A 16,815-nucleotide genomic window follows, 5' to 3' on the forward strand; every position below is an offset into this window, starting at 1 on the left:
GCCAAGGCCTCTAGGCTTGGAACCCGGGGTTAATGTTTCCGATGGCGACTCGTCGACTGCAAGAATCAAAAAAAAGGAGGTTGAACTGCACCAAAGTGCCAGTTAGCAGCATTTGGAGGCAAGATTGAATGTTGAAGCGACCGAAATGGATGAGTTAGCAATGTTGAGATGACGTTTGTAATTTCCCGGCTTCACATTGACTCCGGAAGCAATTAGAGTTTAGATTTGAAAATATTCTCTATCCTTTTGTTCATTTATGGACGAGAATCTCTATACACAAAAGAGTCCTTAAAGTAGATAGTTTTCTCGGTATATATGTCTGAATTGTGTTGGACTAATTTCCTCACATTCAAACGCCTTCTGTAAGCTTGAAAACATATCATAGGAACTTCACGTTTACATTAAAGGATCGTGTTTCAACGGCTAATCAAACAACGGTTTCGATAAATCCCTGCTTATAGAACGATTGGATTTAATGTGCGTCAACTTTCACCAGATGCGAATCGCTGTTCCACGGCACTGCTCAATCTCAGCTCCTCACCAGAAGCACTTCCGCGAATCATATTAAGTTTTGCTGGATTCGCGGCTAAATAGCCAACAAACCGCAAACCGACACTTTACCTAATCGGCAAACTTTCCGCTCACTGGAATTCTCAAGGGCTTTTCCTTGCCAGTTAGGACAGCGTGCGGTTTTCCGAGTGGATGTGTCCACCGAGACGACGACATACATACATCGGGATCGTCTCTCGCCGATGTCACTTCACCTCATGTGACGTGTAGCAGCGGTCGCCAAATGGACAAACTTTCGATTGAACTACACCGGGCACCGGGATAGCTGCTTCTTCAACGCCGTGTGTAGCACAGCCGTAGCAATAGAGCACCACTTATTAAGCACCACCGGAACCACTCAACGCTCGCTAGTGTATCGACTGTTACGCACACGAGTTGCACTACCGTGTAACGGTTTGAAAGTTTCACTTCACCGTCGGCGTTCGGGTGAGTTGTACGTTTAACGACTAACTTCCATTTTTTTTTGTTAGCAGGTTCCATCCACACTCACGAGCATGTTGTTGACGGGTTGTGAATACAAAAAAAAAAGCAAAGTTTAGGCAAAAAATAAATTGCTTTAGTTTCTTGTACGGTTGCCGAGGGCCACAGAACCGGTGTGTTTTTTTTTGTGTTGGAAAGTATGACTTTTCTCTTCGTTGATGTGCTTGATTTGTTTTGAAGGAGAAAGAATACTTTCATGAAACATTCATTGCTTGTTTTGTTTGTTCTGCTAGTTGAGAAATAAATTGCAGGTAATACATAAAAAATCATGTCCTTGATTGTGGATGGCAAAAAGTAAATAAGTAGTTCGTTTCTAAAAATATTCCTTATTTTAAAAATGAAAAACTTTTTTATTGCACAAAAAGTGGTGTAATATATGAAAGTGAAAAAAAATCTTTAAATTTTGCATATCTATTGTGTACGTTTTAGCAAATTGTGTATTTAAAGTGTTCATTACTCTGAATTTGAATAAGTTAAAAGTTGAAAAAAAAAACAAATAAAAGAAGTGAAAAATACAATTAAAAGAGTGAAATTCGATTAACGAAGCTAATGCGATCATAGGAATGTGACAAAAGAAAAAAAAAACAAAACAGTAAATAATGTAGACAAAATAAATAAAAATAAATGGGTAAAGCAAACAGTTGAAAAACGAAATTAAATGAATAAGATATTTTATAAAACCTAATATAAAAAGGATAACAACTTGTTGAAAGTGTATCAAAGAAATGTTAAAATTACAGTTGAAGCTTAACCAACTAGAAAAATGCATTTAAACAAGTTTAGTATCCATTTAATTTCAGTTTACAGTCCATTTAATTAAAATTTAATATCTGATTATATCTTTCTAACAACTGTCTAAAAATTCTATGAAGTTTTTGTTGTACATACAATATTGCCTTCGTTATTAATTAATGATTAATGAATTAGTTTATGCAAATATTCAATTGAAATCCAATAAAACTACAATAAAGATTAAAAAATATATTAATAATAAAAATCATAAACATGTATCAAACATTAAAAAACATTCAACATAAAGATAGAATAGTTTGAAACACTTTATGTACGTTCTTAGGTACCCGCAATATATTTAAGAATGTAGAGAATTTATTTATTCCAACCAAAAGATTCATCTTGCATTTCATCATATAATCGCGGTGTCATAAAATTTTTATCAACTGTATTGATATAACTCTAAAAAAAAGTTTCCTGTAATTACTCTTCAGCTGGAAAGATTTCACTATTTTCTTGGCAAAAGAATTTCCAAGATCCTAGTCGACATTCTTATCAACAAAATGAAGGTGATAAAGCACGTCGCCCCTTTTGGAAATCACCGAGCATATCCACCGGCATGGACACCATCAGCCCATGACAAAACCAGCAAAAGAAAATGCTCACGTGCTGGCCGGGACAACAAGATTGATACAAAACTTTTCCTCCCCTTCGTAGTCATCGTATTGCTTTGGTTGAAAAGCAACAAAAAAAGGAAAAATATAAATGTTTCTCTCCATCACATGCACACACAAACACATTGGTTGTGGTTTTTCTTCGATGGCATGGGATTCATGGTGCGGAATGCTGACCGCGATAGCAGTACATTGTATGGTACACGGGTATATAACGTGCGCCCGTGTGGGGGTTGATGTTCGTTATTGTTGACTTAACTTTGTTTCGTGACCAAAAAACCCTCTCGTCATCTAGCATTACCCGGTAACACCCCGGTAACGCCCGGTAACGCCTTTTGCTACCACGGCGACGGGATTAGTTTTTGGGGTGGACTGGAGTGGGTTTGATGGGAATCGTTGTCACCGTGGATACCGAATGCCATCCGTCTGACGGATGGGACTGAAACTTACCGGCATAATAGTGTGGTTCCCGCTCACGGAAGTGATGGTGTCGCATGGAAACATCCGGATCGCCCGGTCGGTGAAGTTGCGGAATTAGGTTCAACCAAAGTGCCATCTTGTGTCCCCGGTAGTGGCTGCGCATTTTTGGCTTCGTTGCTGAAATGAAATTGGACGCAAGCAGTTCGACAGAGTGTGAGTGTTTAGTGCCGCAAACATACTACGCCCGAAACCCCGTTCCGTTTTCGTGCTGATGATTTATTTTGTTTCGTAAAGGATTCACCATTAAAGTTTCACACCGGTTTTGCATGAATTTAAAACAAAATCGAACGGAGAATAATGAACGTCTGTTTGAAATCCTGCACCGCTAAATTAATTTCATAACGTCGAGTTTTAATTATCCATTCATTCTCCAGTCTGTACATTGTTTCATGTTCGCCAATGTGCAATAATCGAGAAAACAAAACAAAATGCTTGATGACGGTGAACATTTTAATTCCCATCATGTGCGATGACCTTTATTGTGTAGTGTCCCGTTGGAAGCAATAATCATATTTGCGAGGTGTATAATTTTTCTCACGGATCAACGCCCGACCCCGTATCAGTCGAATATGTGAATTCCCTTTCCTGTCGGTAACTTTTGCTTTTATTTTGCATTTTTTCCTTTCATCCAAAACGTTATGAAAATGGGTTGTGGTGAGATATCGGACTCTTTATCTACATTAAACGATGGCAGCTTTAGCATGATTAAAAATCATGCGTTGATGATCTTTCGCACACAGACACACTTCGGAAGAACCAAAATTGGGTTGGCCGGAAATGGTCAGCAGAAAACAAAAACGAAACGTAAAAGGCGGGACTAAAATGTCAAAATTTATGAAAATGCATTTTTCATCTGCATCAACAGAAGGCGGACATGATTTATGTCAATGATCCTCCCGCACAGTGTTGGCAGCACTCAGGGGAACACTGTCAAAACGTATGTTCGAATCAAAAGGACAAGAATTTCATCCCCAGACACTCGGTAGCCTGGTTTCTAGGGTTGGTCCCGTTCGAGCTACAACTGGGCGAAAGATCTATCACGGTTCTGTCACGTTCACGTTGGCGGTGAGATTTTCCAACCTTGATCCATTTGTTTTCGGACGGTACAGCTGGCAAGAAACTCGATCCTTTCGGCTAATGCATTCCTGGGAACGAGCGATAGTGTAGCATCGGAAGTGTCTGTCAGGCTGTCATTTTTGGCATCTGCTCTGGGAATTCTTTCCACTGCAAGATTCTTTTGATTTTGGCACTGGCTTAACAAATGCGAATGCTCGATGAAGTTGATGCGAAGAAAGGAGTGAGATTCACTTAAAGTATTTCAAAGGAAGATGATATCCTATTTGGAACGTGAATTTAATCGAGGAATGAAGTGAAGACGGGATTGATGTGTTTCGTTACATTTAAATGCGTTTTGACTGTTTCTTTGTTTCATCAAGGTTTTTAATGGATCGAAAGAAATACGTTTGTTCAAACCCTTTGTTCACCAATATATTTTTCATTGAATTTTTTTTTTATTTATTCCTCTTCTAGTACTTTTATTGTCAAATGGTGAAATCTATCAAAAGATCAAGTTGTGACTATACATTGGCATTTCTCTTTATTACTTTTCTAAGCAACTTTTTCTACCAGAAGTTTGTGACATGTCAAATGTACGACTCAGTTCTCTTTTGCAAAAGATAGTTTCATCGACTTCAATATTTTGCATTTGGATGAAGTCTTGGAATTATGAAGAAACTTGATACTGAAAAAATGTCTCAAATTCAATTTTTCAGATTTTCAAAAGTTTTTATTATATACCTTCAGTTCTTGAAAATAAAATCAAAAAATCTTGGAGTTATGAAAAAATTGAGAAAGACTTTTTTACCTTTTTTCTAAAAATGATCAGTTTTTAAAAGACTTTCGCCTTTCTTGAACGAGTCATAAAGATTGTTTCTCATTTGTATAGGAACGACATGGGCAAGGAGAAACCATAACAACTTTCGGTATGTAAACAAATCTGTCAATACAATTCTAAAGCAAAAAGCAAGTCCTAAACTGATTGATATATTAATTTGTCATCGTCAAAATACATCCTAAAGTGATTTGTATTCCCATCACACACCGGGCGTACAAAAGAATGCGAGAGAAAACCTTGCACAAATATAAGTTATATTGAAACTCCCCTAATAGCTAGTGACATGTTGTATTGCGAACCGTTGCCACTATTCCAATCGCTCCATTCTGGAAGCTTTATCTTTCTGGTCGCATGGATAGTGCAGCACAGGAAAGGCACAGACTTGGCTCATCTTCGAGCAGTGCTGCTAATACGAATATTGGCAGCAGCCGCCAATCGTACGTACGAAATGAAACTTTCCATTCGAAACACGGTGTCTTTTCGACGTGAGCAGATCTCTTGCTTCGCAACACTGCAAGCCGAAGGCGTTCGCGTTCCGGGCGTATTATTGTGTGGCGCACGAAAACCAGCAGCCGGGGAATAGGCAGAACGAACGTGAACGATCGAACAGAAGGTGGATGGGTTTTGTGTCATGCCGGCACGAAAACAGGGATAATCCGTACTCTTTTCGCGAAGAAAGCGCTAGCTCGGAAATTGGATGGAAACTATCCTTAGTGCACAAATAAGCACTAAGCACTATGCTTATGCTGCCGGCAAGAGTGGATTTGAAGGTTGGATGTAGTAGCAGATGCACACACTACAGAGGGTATTAAATTTGCCATCCCACCATACCTTGCTTATTGAAAGACGAGCTGCGGTAACCGTGGTTTCTTGGCCCAAAAACCATACCCACAGATGTGCAATGTGCCGGCGACCCGAATGCAGTTCCTTTCGATGGATGTGCCCGGAGTTCGTACGTAACTTCGTTTAAGTCGCTCCCAGTCATAATGGATGGTTTTGCCAGAAGTAATCAATCCATCGCTTCCCGATCAAATACCTCGAGCTGATGAGAATCGGAGCTTGTAGTTTCATTTGTTTGTTAAGAAGCCGAACAAGTGAAGCTTTTACCCTATTCAATGTGAATGTTTTGTGGTTCCCACAAAGTCCCGTACAAGAACTGTTGTTTGAGTGCCGTTGATTGGGTTTTAAGCAACTCGTTTGCTTCCGATTTGGTTGATGGATTTCAATGAACGACAATCGTCATTTAAACTGTCACTGTTTGAACCATCGAATCGTTAAGATCGTATGCATGAATGGCGATAAGCAACGAGTCAGTGAGCATTCGTGTCAAAATGGACATATTATATTAAATTACTTCACGCTCTATCGCTCACACGGGCGCTTGCCGTTTTTGGTGGTTTTTGAGACATCACGGAATAGATCTTTCGGCCTCGTTCCTTCAAAGTCTCAAAATCAGCCATCTTGGTGCTGAGAATACGGTAGTTCATGGCAGGGTTCATATTTTCCAAGGCTGATGAAATGGCGGAAAGTTAGACTTGCTTCGTTTGAGGAAATTTTCCAAGGCCAAGCTTATCAACCGGCTAGCTGTTCATCATTGTGCAATCTTTACGCCGTTCCCTTGCCAATGCCATGCCAACGTAAAATAATTCACTTTCGTGTCTGTGCCCATTCCTGTGTCTTGTTTCCTTGATGGAAGAATGCTGGTATGGTTTGGTAAGACACTGAGATCTAGAGCAAGATGAAACGAAACGGTCCCCGAAAGCACAGCTAGGCTACGTTTGCCATTTGAACGTGTCTTTTTTTGGACAGTAAATCGTCACTTTTCATCATTGACCTTCGTCACCATGTACGGGTCTTCCGCACCGGAGTAGTAAAGCACAGATGCTGGTTGGCTCGTGCCTGACAGACGAACCGTTTTGATCTTTACCAAGCGTCATTCGTCTTTCACTTAACTGGTGGCTCCACTCCGATACAGACTCCCCCCTACGACTCTTTTTTAGGAGGCCCCCTTTTAACCTCCCACCCAGTTGGATGTTTATTTTTCATTAGACTCTTTTCGACTAATGAATGATGCAAACAAAAATATGCTTCATTTCATCCTGGGAGTCTGGGTTTCAATTTTCCACCGACAAACAGACGGAGGACAATACGGTTCGGTTTCACCATTAGTATGCCACCATTGTTCTACGAGATAGCGGAATAGCGGAATAATAGGAAGAATAACAGCATTACGCAGTCCATGAACGGCTTTCATTTTCCGTTTGTAATAGAGCAGAGTCACATACAAAAAAAATGGAGTTCAACCTCTTCAGTGTGCTTCTTGTTTTGTTCCTTTTTATTTTTCAGCTGTTTTTTCCCTCCTGCCATACGTCTCTTTGAATGGAGATGAATGGAGCCCATGAGAATCAATGGTGGAAATAGATTCTTATCAGTTGGCGGGTCGCAAATGCAAACAGATTCATGGTCCTTGTACGTAGGCGATGAGCATCAGTTCAATTTATTATGCAAAAACGATTCGATCCGCGGATGCTTTATAAACAGCTACGCATTGTTATTTTTAATTTGAAATGTAGGAAGGATTACGTATCGCTGTTTCCGAAAGGGATTTACATATCACGATTAGAAGTTATTTGGGGGAAATGCGATAAACGTAATTATTTATGGTGTTGAATAATTTATTTGCAAGTTGAATTACTGAATTCTGCCGATTATAAGCAGCCCTGGTGTAAAATAATTTATCCTCAAATTTTACGTAAAATAGTTGAGTGAAATAGATTTTTTTTATTTATGTTAAATATTGTTAGCAATATCTATCAACATTTTACTAGTAAGATTTTTCCAATTCGTCTGTTAGCTCTTTAGGCAATGGAAACAAGGATATTAGCATGAGATATAACGCTGCACTGTACGGAGCTATATTTGATAGAACGTGTATAAGAAAATAAAGAATAAAATAAATCAAAAATGTTTAAATTAAAGAGACACAAGTCCCCTGAACATCGTTCTCTTTTGAGCCATTAGAACTCCATGGTTTTGAGGACTGAAAATATTGAAAAGCTGACTTTTAGGTTATATATTTTGAGGAATTGAAATTTGATTTGAGGAGAGAAATTAGTCATATGTGAACCATCTATCGGATAAGAATGAAGTTTTACATTTACCCCTTTCTTACATATAAAAAATGTGTCACACAACTGTCGGGCAAAGTGTCACAATAATCCGTTTAAAACAGGAATCGGCCCTAATCTCAACTCTTGTTTTCCGTTTGAAGCTTTAAATTAAATAGTATGTAGCTTAAACTAATTTATTCTACACTGAAAAATTACACTTCACGTGAAACTGAATTCTTTAAATAAATTCCACGAAATCTGTCAGCTTGCCGCCAAAAGTTCATGCCACACATACACACTGGTGGTGAAATATCGGCAAACAGTCAGCAATGGTTTCCCCGAACTCCGAACTTCCCATGTTTATGTCGGAAAACATTTACTTTTTGGGGTGTGTTATTCGATTCCCTTCGTGTAAGAACGAAAACACGGTTTTTATAGCAAATAAGCAGAAAAAGAAAGCTTAGTGATGTGAAAAATGTTCAAATTTTTTTTCACCCAAAGTATTTGTAGAAAACTTTACAGAGCAGATAAAGCATCATAGAACGATTCCCAGGAGTCGGTATCGATTTCATGGCCACTTGAACACGCAGCAATCGCCACAAGTTTGACGGGCGATTTGCTGTAAAAGCAATACCACTTCCCGTGGCACAAAACAAACAACACGTCGTTTTGAAAAAACTTGCTATAGAAGAGGGGAAATTAAAAACCATTTTTTTTGTACCTAGACTGGCGGGAATTGTACGAAGCGACCAGCGCAAAAACGGACGGCGTGAAAATCGATCACCGACATCGCCATCGATTTATGGACGTTGACAGCCACCGGTGAGACCTTTTGTGTCGCAAGATGATCAAAAAGTTTTTCATTTAATTGTTTACCCCGAAAGTTAACCATAAATCTCTCTGTCTGGACAGTTGTAGTCATCGAGTTGACCAAGAACTGACACTTTCGATCTCTTTCTAAGGGAAACCTTTCCGTGTTCCGGGGAGGGCGGGCGAGTGTTGTCGCCGAAGAAAGGAAAGGCAAGTTTCTTTTTTTCCGAGAGGGCAGAAATCCTGTAAAGCCATCGTAAACTTAAACCATTCTTTCATCTCCCGCGTGGGGCATTGCCCAAATGTACTCGTGAAACTTGCCATGGTGCTCGCAACTTTGAACGAGTTGCGAGACCTGAAACCCAGCTTCAACATTGTCGTCACCCACGGGCGTCCCCTGGCGAACATTCGTCTTCACGCCAATTGCTTTCTGGAGTGTTTTTTAAGGAAGAAAGACTCAGCCGGTACTGCGAAAGACACATATGTTTCGGTGTAAGGCACACACTCCCTTACATGGTTGGCAGTTTTTAGCCACAAAATAGACGACCAGCGCTATCTCGGAACATATCGCCGGAAAACCATGAAACAAGCATCGCTTCTGCTCGATGTTTCGTATTTTATTTTCGTTGTATAAGTTTCTTCCACGGTGCACCAGCATCACGATGCCAGACGAAGCAAAAAAAAGAACGTGGAAGTAAATTTAAAAAAAGATACAAAAGCCAAAAAAGCAGTCCCTTTTAGCACGACGTATTTGGCCCAAAAACTTCACCGTTCAACTCCACCTGAAGGCGGGATGATGCGGGCAGGCAGTGTACCGCAAAAGGTCCATACGGGGTTGAAAGATTTCCCACAACCAGCGTCCCATCGGTCCAACGGTAGCTCTTTTTCTTGTACGTGAAAAAGATTTTACTACTTAACCCTGAGCTTTGGATAGAGAAGCTGGACGAAAGAAAGGGGAGAAGAAAAATCCTCGAACAAGTAAAAACTAGAAACGGAAAAAGCTTTGGCCGGAAAAATGGGAACGGCTACAGTGCTCACACAAAACCGCCAGAACGTCTTCGTCGCCAATCCGTGATCCGATAAGAGCCTTATAACTAAATTGAATTTATCTCTTTGTTTCTTTGCAATCTTCGGGTGGACTTTTTATTCCCCCGGAATCAGTGCTTCTATCGAAAAGAAGAAAATCGCCGGAAATGGGCCAGCTTTTTGAGGTTACGATCTGTTTTGCCGAAAAGCTTGTGATTTTTCTTCAACACACGCAGGGTTGTCGAATGTAAACGTTTGCAGCGATGAAACGTAACGTTACCGGAGCTGTCAACAATTGCAAATGAAAGTTTCGTTTTTTATTTTATGAAAAACCTTTTCTTATTGTTAGCTTTTTCCATATGCATCTCATGTTCGGCATCCCTGAAGTCGGAAAACCTTTATCCAAATTTTTCGCATTCCACAGTGCCTAGGAGTTAGTGCACATACACGCACACACTTAGACCCAAATTATTCATGACAAGGTTCTGGTGCCTTTTTTTAGTCCTCTATTACCCACCCGACGGTAATCATTTCAATCGATCTCTGTTCCCAACCGGCATCTTTCGGCCGGAGTTGCTTAACGCTGACTTACGACCGCTTGAACTGCTCAAACCAAGTACTCTTGTACGCACACAGTGTAGTGTAATTTATCGGGCCGAAAGATAAGTTCGGTCGAAAAGGCCAGAAGTTACACTGCAGAATGGTGTAGGGTTAGCGAAAAATTAAAGAACTACGGCACACTGTTTCAATATTCCAACGTGTCACTTTTGCATAATTCAATAAAGTGACCCCCGGGCAAACGGATTTCAGGTCGCAGGGGTAGTACTTACAGATGCTAAGATACTGCTGCGTGGTGGTTTCGTACGTTTCCCACGTGATGAGCCGGAAACGGGTTCGCTCCTTCGCCGTACCGTAGTCGGGATGGAGCGGCTGTGCCTGCTGGTGGCCGGCCTCGTTCGGGTCACCCGTTTTGCAGAAGTTGGTCACGAAGTTCAGCACCGCCTCGTTGACACCCATATCCTGGCGCGAGAAGTTCTGCGGAAATACTGGACCACCCTGCACCAGCGGTAGTCCGAAGATGTACGGTAGTTCTTCACCCCGTACACTACCCAGCCTCTGTCGATGTGTTGAGCGAAGAAAAACGAAAATGAAAATGTGAAAAGAACGCGAGTTAAATAGAAATATGATAAAAGGTTGTACTTTATGGAATGAAAAATAGCAGAAAGGCAAAGATGAAAGTCTTGTCGGTGCATTAGCTCTTTTTATAGTGTGAGGCGGCGGGTTGAACGATAAGAAACGGTGAAGTAAATCATAGTTTATAGCGAGATTCTGCACGAAAACTAAAAGTTGAATAAAAAAATGGGTACTTGAGAAGTGAGCCGTTAAATCATGCTATAAATGTAAATCATATGATAAGTTTCCTCCACGCAAAAGCAACTCCATTCTAATGCTAAAAGTAAAGTAATTTTGAAGCAAAAATGTGTGAGCTAAACTTTTCCCAACTCTGTAGAGAATTGATGTCTAGAGGTTTTTTTTAACAAATGAACCAGGGAGTTGAAAGTTTAGCAAAAGTGACCAATTTTTTTATTGTTATTAAATGTAAATTAATTTTTAACGTTTGAGTCCTGTTAAATGAATTGTAAATTTTAATAAAATCATAAATTTTGTTTTGCAAATAATTTTTTTTGTATTTTTAAATTTTTTTTTCGAAATAGATAAATTTTGTTTTCCAAATTAATTATAATTTGGAACAAATAGTATAATGATATTTTTTTTTATTCATTAAGAACGGCCTGGCCGTATTGCTATAATGATAAATTTTAATAATTATCAATTCATAAAACGAGCAGTTCATTCTTTTTTTAGTGCCTTTATGTTTTTCATCATACTTCGTCGATCAATTTATTATTCAATACCTTTTAATTCTCTTATATTTTTTTTTTGCTCGGTTAGAACGTCCTGGCCGTATCAAGACTTATTTTACCACGTAGCAGGATAGTCAGTCCATGCTACGGGGAGAAGGTCCGGATGGGATTTGAACCCGGTCCCTGCCGTGTGGACGGGCGCCGTTTTTCACATGCACCACCGGGCCGCCCCAATTAATTATCTTATTGTCTCATGCGAATATGTCATGTTTGTTGCATTTGTATTTTTTTATTAATTGCAATATTTATTTAAATTAAATCAAAAGCTTACCTGTGGATATTCACTTTCCTTGCTTTGGTACCCAAAATGAAACATGTAAGTCTTTGCACCTCGTCTCGCATGCAGATAAGCCACCTTAATTATGGGTGCCACCGTATGGCCATCGCTCAAGGCTTCCATGGTTGAGTCTCTGTGGAGAATAAGAAAAAAAACAACCAAACCAATGATCGTTAAAAAATGTCCCATCTCATGCTGATGCTGCTGAGGTTTGTTTTTCGTTTTTGCCTATCCTTCAAAAAAAACAACAGAAAAACAACAAACCCAATCAAACTGCGAACCAAAAATGGTAGCATAACAGAGATTAATACAAGCAGGTTGCCAAATCAGTCCATCCATCAAGCCGAACAAAACACAGAGGAAATATAAACAACAATCATCTTTCATCAACAATTCCTCACTCCGGGAGTTAAAAGTTGGTATCCTGGGGAGGGTGGAGAAAATTCGCTGAAGCAAAACCCAAAATTAGCCACCACAGGAGCGGGAAATACTTGTCACGTCATTTTCACTGTCGCCCTCACGCCACGGATGACCGACAAGGGAAATGTGAAAAATGTGTGCAAGAGGTCCGATCGACGTTAAGCAGTGGATTTACTTCATTTTTCAATGGTTTCCGATTTTCTTTTTTTTCATACCGTTCCCGCGCCAATTAGGATTGCATTGTGGAGGAAAATTGTGGAAGTAAAATTGTCCAACCGAACGAACTGCCATCACGCTAGTTACTGATGGAACAGTCTTCCAGTTGACGAAGACTGAAAATGTTTCTCTCTATCTCTCTCTCTCTCTCTCTCTCTCTCTCTCGCTCGCTCTCTACCAGACAGAACAAGCCACAAATGACAGGATGGTGACAGTGAAAATGAGTGAATACTCGCAGGAATTCAGCTCCAGCAAACGATTTGAAGTAAAAAAAAACCGACGTAAAAACAAAGCATAAAAGAAAAGCGATAAGCTGAGTGACTGGCAGCAATGTGGGATATAAACGATTGGATGCTGTCTTGGGTGGGGTTTTATTATTATTTTTTCTTCTTCATTTTCACCTCGAACCGCAAAGAGGATATTATTTCTGGACTGTATTTATCCTAGCCGTTTTCCCCCCCTCAAACCTCACATCACCAATCGGGCAGCCGGTTGCCAAGTAGTGCAGAGTGCTTTTGTTTTCGTGGGAAATTCTGCGCGTGCAGTTGCTCGCACCATTGCATTGAGGCGAGACGTCTTTCGTGCTTGTTTTTTTTTCCTTTCCTTTCTCATCATCGAAACAATGTATCCTTCCGATCGTAGCACGTGAATGGAGAATATTTTTCAAATCGTTTTTGTTCGTCCATCTTTTTGCGTTTCTTTGTTTTTAGACTCTCATCCATTCAACATTAACAGACAACCTCGCAGATGACAGTTGACACATGCATTGTGGTGTGGTATCGATAAAATAAATACTGCCCGACATCTTTCTATTCCCTTTGCCCCGGGGTGTCTCCGGCCGAAGACAAAACAGACGGACTGAAAAGAATGTGGATCGATTGTTAGCATCCCAAGTGCATTAGACTTTGAGCACTTTGTCCCCAAAAAGGAAATGTGCCGTTTGTCGTCGTCGACAGGAATGTCGTGATTATGTCAAGTTGTCCATTAATACGATTGACAACATAGTCGGTGTCGATTATCCTTCAAGAATGGGCAAAATCTTTTGAATATTTCCCCTCCAAAAAGCAGCATTAAGAATGACTTTTCATTCAGAGAAACTTTTCCCGCTCATGCAAAGCTGATCCCGGGTCAAATGTAGCCAGAGCCTTCTATATCGGTAGTCAATTTTCTGTTTCTGCTCTAGCGTGACAAAACCATCCTGCGGCACTCATAAACTTCACCCTCATGTTTGCCGTACAAAAGGTGAACCCAATTCTTAAAGAGGTGGTTTATACATTTTTTATGAGCCTCACTTTTGTGCCTGCACCCGGATTGTGCTGGCACCTCATTGGTCGAATGCTAACGGACCGTGTATACTCATTGGGAATTTATGCGCATCGGAAAAATGGTTTCGTTCAGGTTCGGTAGCACCGGATCCATTTTTGCCAAGTGTACTCCGGTCCGGTTCGCACCATTTTCCTGACGAAGGACAAGAACTCATTTCACGCCCTCACGACCATCGGTTAGTTCTCGGACCCTGGATGATCTCTCGGATGGATCGATCTGAACCGGAAGTTAACCCAAATCTGTACCGTTCGTCTGCATTCACCCTCTCCCCCTCTTACCCGGGCATGAATAACTCAGCGATCGAGTGCTAGTAATAATTTTTATCACAAACCTCTGATTGATGACTTTGTGTAACTGTTCGCTTTTTGTGCGTGGAATCTGTTAGCTTATTTCTCACCCTGACTGAACTGGTCCGTTTAGCCTTCACCGTGCCTAGCGCCGTAGCAAAGTTTTATCCCAATCATTATTGATGTTTGGGGGAATTTTTTTTTGTTCGTCGTGTGCCTATATACAGTTCAATTTTTTTCCCCTGATCGGGTAACCGTTTGGTGGGAAAAATGGGTATTAATATTTATTGCCGCTATAAGCAGAGTGACTGGGTCGCTTAATTCGCTCCGCGTGCTGGTGCAAGCGAGCGGAGTGTGTAGTGTACGTGTGACAAATGAGCCGGAATTATTCACATCACGAACAAAACTGGCCACTCATGGCGGATTAGCAGCTTCCGCGTGTGTGTGCCTGTCGTATGATTGTTCGTTTTGTTTGACTCCTGCGCATCATTTAGCCTTCTGCTGACCCAGGAGAGCCGGGAGGTAATTTGTTATTTTAATTGCAAAGTTTGATTGTGCCGTTTGGCTTGTGGAACTGTATTTTATGCTGAATCGAATGAAACAGGAAGGTTTTGTTAGTTCGGGATCATATAGACGATTTTGATAGCAATAGCTGTTCTATTTTTTTCAAAATCAGTGTCAAATGTTTGAGATTGATATTTATAACGTTTATTTGTTTGAAGTCATCATAAATGGTCGTCATATAGCTTTTTAGAAACAAAAAAAAATCTTTAACAGAACGAACTTTTGATCAATTATCATGTATTTTATGTTTACACTTTTGAAAAGAAGTTGTTGATGGTTAGATAATTTGATGATTCAGTTCGAGTTCTTTTCCTCGAAATCTAAATCATATTTGTACTCAAATTAAAGGAAGAAATGTCAAAAATTGCTGATAAGTGCCAAATGAGAATCCAATTAATTTTTTGATTTATTTTTATTTGAAGATGACTAACCAGACTAATTGCTTTTATATTAGTTACTTATACTTTTCGACGACACTTATAACGAAATTTTGTACCTTGTCAGATGGTGCTCATGACTATTATTTCATATCAGTTTGAACCGTCCGTATTTTTACTCTTCTCTTAAGTAAATCTCTATATTCATTCACAGCTGCATGGATAAGTCCACGTAGAAAGAATCGACCCCAAAGAGATTTAGTATATATCCTGTCGTGTGACTGTCAAAACTTCTATTATAAATGTACAATGAAACATTGACTTTTTTAAGGACAAAAGTCATCGAAAGATTTCAATGTCTCATTGGTAATTCTTCAAAGTGGAAATTTAAAATAACCGTTATTACTAACTCATGTATTCATTTCGGTAAATGTTCTGTGTTGCCCTAACTCGTAGAACGATTATAGGGAAGGGAGCTCAATGACTTGATTTGTTTTCCTTACTATAAGGAGAAGACATTAATCACAGTTTTAAACCTATACCTTCATTGTCGCTTTAAACAGCTTTTAAATGTTTATGCATTGCATAAGTTTTGGAGCAAAAACACTAACTTATTTTATTTTTTTTATTATTTTTATTTATTTTTTTATTATTTTAAAAACTAAGTAATTTTTTAATTATTAAAGAAAATGAGTTACAGAAGTACGGTTTACGAGATTATTATTATATTTTTTTTATTTAGATAGAACGGCTTGGCCGTATTGATATACGAGATTATTTATAATGAATTAGATTTATAGCTTTAAAAATCACAAAAAAAAATTACAAAAATGAAAAGTAAATACAAAATATTCAAAAACAATACATTCCTCTACACGACATATAAAATGCATTCCACACATACGGACACACATAACTACATTCCAGTCAACAAGCTTACACTGAAATGATGACTCCATAAATTATAACGTTTCCCAAAACTACTGTACCACCCTCGGTGAACAGAAATGAGCGGCAAAATCGCATAAATACCAAAATTCCAACCCATCGACCATAATTGGCTAAAGCCATAAACCGCGACACTTTGTTATCACGTTAGCTCGTTTCATTTTTCGATTCGTTCGCTTTTATCGATACTCGAACAGATGCTCCAAAACAGCGGTCAACAATGATGCGTGAAATGTTCGTCTAAATTGTTATTTGCTCAACGGAATTCGTACCGTGCTTGTCAGTGAGGCGAATTCTAATTTATCGATCGATTAATGACTAACTCTATGCTGAAGGACTTCCCTTTGTCCATCGATAGTTTTGGGTGGGTGCTAATGGGTGATGTGGTAGGGTTGTACGGGTAGGTGAATTATCGAGTTGAAAATTATTAATACTCTTACTGTATCAATACGACAATGGACCATGAAAATGAAGCACATGAAGTGGTGATGCATACGCAGCAACGAATGATTTAATGCATCAACCATAGTGATGATGATGATGATCGGAGCAGTGCAAAAGGGTAAATGTGCCATCCCCAGCATCCATCATCCAATCAGCCACATACACACACACGGCCACTTCAGTACACCAGTACAAGTTGTGCCGTTTCGAAACGAGCTACATAACTAATCCTATTTCACGGTATTAATTGGCTAC

General features: G+C 39.6%; 1 protein-coding gene across 2 annotated transcripts in view; it reads right to left on the reverse strand.

Annotated features, from left to right (window-relative positions):
• Positions 1 to 16,815, reverse strand: part of LOC125770140 (neuroligin-4, X-linked-like) — a 147,361-nt gene that overhangs the window by 27,619 nt on the left and 102,927 nt on the right. For both annotated transcript variants that reach the window (XM_049439459.1, XM_049439460.1), the window contains 3 exons: positions 11,973 to 12,111; positions 10,607 to 10,892; positions 2,907 to 3,053 (listed from right to left, as the gene is read on the reverse strand). In XM_049439459.1, the coding sequence (XP_049295416.1) occupies positions 2,907 to 3,053; positions 10,607 to 10,892; positions 11,973 to 12,111 (572 nt within the window). The remainder of the gene's footprint in view (positions 1 to 2,906; positions 3,054 to 10,606; positions 10,893 to 11,972; positions 12,112 to 16,815) is intronic.

The sequence above is a fragment of the Anopheles funestus genome, chromosome 3RL, assembly GCF_943734845.2.
Source record: "Anopheles funestus chromosome 3RL, idAnoFuneDA-416_04, whole genome shotgun sequence".
Taxonomy (NCBI): domain Eukaryota; kingdom Metazoa; phylum Arthropoda; class Insecta; order Diptera; family Culicidae; genus Anopheles; species Anopheles funestus.